Source organism: Guillardia theta (assembly GCF_000315625.1).
Source record: "Guillardia theta CCMP2712 unplaced genomic scaffold GUITHscaffold_121, whole genome shotgun sequence".
Taxonomy (NCBI): domain Eukaryota; class Cryptophyceae; order Pyrenomonadales; family Geminigeraceae; genus Guillardia; species Guillardia theta.
The window spans coordinates 34,143-38,376 of NW_005434553.1; the positions used below are offsets into that span (position 1 = coordinate 34,143).

A 4,234-nucleotide genomic window follows, 5' to 3' on the forward strand; every position below is an offset into this window, starting at 1 on the left:
AGGAGAGGAGGAGGAGAGGAGAGGAGAGGAGAATGCGTTGTTGGAAAGTGACGGTAAAATGTTCAGAGAGCGCGAGCTGAGATTGAGAAGGTACAAGAGATGCAGACCAAGCATGCGGAGGCACAACAAAAGCATCCGAAGCAACAAGACGGTCAGAAATGATGTCGATGACGATGATGGTGTTGATGTTGTTGATGATGATGATGATGATGATGATGTTGTTGTTGTTGTTGTTTATGATGATTGTGGTGGTGATGGTGGTAAGGTTCTTGTTCTTGTTCTTGTTCTTGTTCCTGTTCTTTTTCTTGTTCTTTTTCTTGTTTTTTCACGATGATGATTATAGAGATGAGGATGAGGAGGAGGAGAGAGGATCTAACACGTGCGATGCCAGCGACTGCCGATAACCAACCAAAGAGCAAATTGGACAGATGGGTCAAGAAAGTACAGGTGATGGGAGGAGGCGAACGAGGAAGAAACATGAAAGTTGGCAGTGGAGGCAGAGATGATTTCAGGCATGCTTGTGTGTGTGTGACGGGGATTGTGAGGGAGAGGGAGAGGGAGGGCAGCAGCAGCAGCACCACCACCACCACCACCACCACCAACAACAACAACGACAACAACAAGATAAAGCTCACGATTGTTGGTGGAATCAGGATGGAAACTCGACGAGCAATGGCGCTGATGACACGAAGGCTTCCAAGTTGGATCGATGGCTCAAGAGGTCGCAAGGAGAGCAGAATGAAGGCGCACAGGAGGAGGGGAAAGCAGTCAAGGAGGAGAAGGTGGAGAGAGAACAACTGCCCCAAATGACTGTGGTGATTTTGAGCACTTTGTTGTTGTTGCTCTTCCTGTCTTTGAAGTTTGTTTGAGCAGCAAGAAGCTCTGAAGGGCGAAGATGCTCAACAGTTTGCACAAAGGTGAAGCTGCAGAGCCTTATTTCACTGCCTTTCTCTCTCCCCTCTCCTCTCCTCTCCTCTCCTCTCCTCTCCTCTCCCCTCCTCTCCTCTTCTCCCCTCTCCTCTCCTCTCCTCTCCTCTCCTCCTCTCACCCCCGATGCAGGCAGTCCGCTTTGCTCTCAAACTGCATGGCTGATGAGCCGGCCGACCCAACCTGAGACAGCCCGGTTCAGTTACACAAGAGGTTCCTTCACTTCCAACCCTTATAGTCAAATCATGAGCACAATAGTCAATTTATTCACTGTACTGACATCTCAGTGGCCCCGCCCGCGACCGGACCTCATCGGGTCCCGGGCCCCGGGTCACACGGCACTGAGGTCACGAGGGGGAAGAGGGCTTGAGTGTAATCCCGAACTAAAACTATATAACATAAAAGTGACCAGCACTATCAGACAAGAGCCTCGTACAAAAACGAAAAAGAGTCTTTTTCGCTTCTCACTTCCAGCATATCCGAAACCACCACCCACCCCTCTACTCCCCGTACTACTATTACCCGGTCAACCCCCATCCCCCACCGTCTTTTCAGGGGAGGAGGAGGAGTACCTTGAATTCCGAGTGTCATGCACCGCCAGTCGTAACACCCCTAGGGTCATGGGGTGTAAAAGAGGGGACATGAGGGGGTGCGGGGATAGCACTTGTAGCGTGATCGATTTGAAGCCAGTCAAGAGGGGGTAGGGGGTCATCCCCTTGGTATGGGTGGTAGGGGTATGTACAAGTCGTTTTTGGCATTCCGATTTTCATTGACCACCGGTCCTAATGTTGTGAAACGAACATTCCAGAGGGGGTAAGGGGTCATCCCGGTCAGTACAGGAGGTAGGGGTGTTCCTCTTGTACAAGTTGTTTTTGGAATTCCGATTTTCATCGACCACCGGTCCTAAAGCCACTCCAATGTTCGTTCGTTCTCCAGGCCCCACCCCGGGTCCCCCTGTAGCTTCGGTCAACTCAGACAACCACCCCCTGTACCATATTTAATCACCCCACCCTTGTAGAGTCGTCAGAGGAAATATGCCGCTGGTAACCCTACCCCCTGTAACTCCCACACCCTGAACGTCAGACCTTCGGGAACCCACCCCCACCTCCATGATATCAGTTTCTTGCTTACTTTACTTCCGAAAAAAATAATTAAAATACTTTTAAAGAACCCCACCCCAGGATTCAGCTTTACCGCGGCTACCACCACGACAAGCGGAATAAAATGACCCCCACCCCTGCAATGAAACTTAGCACCCCCTATGATGCGTAGTCGAGAATATCTGCTCCTCTTGACCCTACCCTTTGATTCATCACCCACCTTTTTCCCCATTCTATGCGGATATCAACAGGGTCACTGAGGGGGGTTGTGTACCCCCTACCCCTCTTTTTACAATTACACCGAGCATACCCACCCTTTATTTTGAGGGGGTCATGAAGATTCTCACCACCCACCTCCCGAACCCTACCCCCTCAGTTTGTGACCCCATGCCACAAGGTGCTGATGCGCGGAAAGTTACACCAGCGGTAGAGGAGCGAGTTGGCGAAGGAGGGAGACTTGCGAACAAGAGACATGGAGGAAGAGAGAAACGAGGGGAGGAGAGAGGAGGAGGAGTTAAGAATGAGGAAGAAGAGGAGGAGAGGAAGGATGAATACAAAGGATCGGCGCATGATTGCATGTTGGTTGGTTGTAAGCAAGTTTGACACTTTGCCTTGCAGACCTCTTCAGATCCGCTCATTCGGCAAACTTAGGGGAACCAAGAGAGGACTGAAGCTCAGCATTGTTCGAAGCCTCCAGTGTCCATACTTGCATACTCAAACAAACTGGATCATGGTAAGGCCATCCGCGTCGGAGGAGAATCGAAACATCGCTCTGAGCTTCGCCAAGATGGTGCGCACCATTGCTTCCACCAGTTTGTCGCCTCCTCGACCCTGACTGGATGCCTGCAGATCACGACGCCGACTGAAGACATGACAGAGAAGAGCGTGGTCCTGCGATCAGGGAGCTGGTCGATCTACAGCGCGCTGTCGGAATGCTGCCCATGGACCATTCGCAATCACGACCCCGTCACGGGGCGGTGTGGGTTAACGGAGATCGAGTTCAACAAGACTCTGGAGAAGAATGGCTTCAAGAAGATCAGAGACAGGAGCTCTAGCTTCAAGTGGTTGGAGCAGATCGAGGAGGTGGACATGAAGAGTAAGCTTGCCCTGAAAGCTTTGTTCTGGTTGTCCTAACGTGTCGTTGCAGACGCCAGGTACTTCTTTGCCGGAAGACGGTGGAAGAATCCAGACATTCACTCGGAGTACCTGGAGCTGAAGGAAGGATGGGAGTCGATCCGAGCGTCCTGCCCTTACGCACACCTTCCTCTGGGGGGGAGGTGCTCCTTTCAGAACCTAGTGTCCGTTTGTCGCAAGTTTCACAACGGCTGGAACTGCATCATCCGCTGCGTTCAGCGACCGTTGAAGAGGAAAATTCCTGGTCTCCTATCAAGCTGCGGCGAGCAGGGGAAGAGAGCGCGGAAGGGATGTGGAGGCAGGCAGGGCAGGAAGGCAAGCTGTGGGAGCTTGTTCTTGCAGGACCCGCCATGTTTGCGAGCGCTGGAGCAGGGGGAGTCAAGCTCTACAGACTTGGGGGGAAGGAGCCAGGCATTGAAGGTCGAATCCTGCTTCGCTCTTGCAGACAGCTTCGTTGTCCACGAGGTGAGGAGAGATTGCGAAGTGAAGGCAGGGGTTGACGTCCGGCAGGAGGAGGAGAAGGTGGACTCTTGCCCTGCTCACCGGACGACGAGTCTGGTCACAACGTTGATGTCGGAGCCTACGAGTAGCTCTCAGAGCTTTCATGTCGACCAGGAAGATTGTTTGAGCTTGATCCGCTGCGATGCGGACGAGGATAAGGTGAATGTCTGCTTTGACAGCATCCTCCACTCGAGCCTCGCGTCCTACTTCTTGGCGGGACAGCAAGATGTAGAGAACTTTGTGGAGGAGATCGGAGAGGACCTGAAGGAGAAGAGGGGAACGATGAACATTGCTCTTGCGAGCGACGAGGCGATGCTGCCGCTAGACTCCACGTCGTTCTTGCAGAGCTGGCTATGAGGACGAGAGTTGTCACATTTTTGGTTGTACAACGTGCTCGTCTCGCCTTGTTTGCATAGCAACATAACACCAGGCCTTAAGAAACATTCATCGGGCTTCTATGACACAGAATGAATAAAATTTCCTCCTCCACTCACACATCCCCTCACTCACTCACTCACATCCCTTCCTTTCTATCCCATGCCTCCCTCCCCTCCTCTCCTCTCCTATCTCTC

General features: G+C 52.2%; 2 protein-coding genes across 2 annotated transcripts in view; both read left to right on the plus strand.

Annotated features, from left to right (window-relative positions):
* GUITHDRAFT_118096 (hypothetical protein) overlaps positions 1 to 1,114 on the plus strand; it is a gene marked incomplete at both ends in the record, with an annotated part of 2,990 nt that extends 1,876 nt beyond the window's left edge. The window contains 5 exons of the mRNA XM_005822633.1: positions 67 to 151; positions 392 to 447; positions 654 to 815; positions 874 to 917; positions 1,060 to 1,114. Of these exons, the coding sequence (XP_005822690.1) occupies positions 67 to 151; positions 392 to 447; positions 654 to 815; positions 874 to 917; positions 1,060 to 1,114 (402 nt within the window). The remainder of the gene's footprint in view (positions 1 to 66; positions 152 to 391; positions 448 to 653; positions 816 to 873; positions 918 to 1,059) is intronic.
* Positions 1,115 to 2,595: 1,481 nt separating this feature from the next.
* Positions 2,596 to 4,019, plus strand: GUITHDRAFT_118097 (hypothetical protein; the record flags this gene model as incomplete). Its single annotated transcript, XM_005822634.1, has 3 exons — positions 2,596 to 2,817; positions 2,877 to 3,123; positions 3,175 to 4,019. 3 exons carry the CDS (start codon positions 2,596 to 2,598, stop codon positions 4,017 to 4,019), a joined length of 1,314 nt encoding a protein of 437 aa, XP_005822691.1.
* Between the last annotated feature and the right edge of the window lie 215 nt (positions 4,020 to 4,234).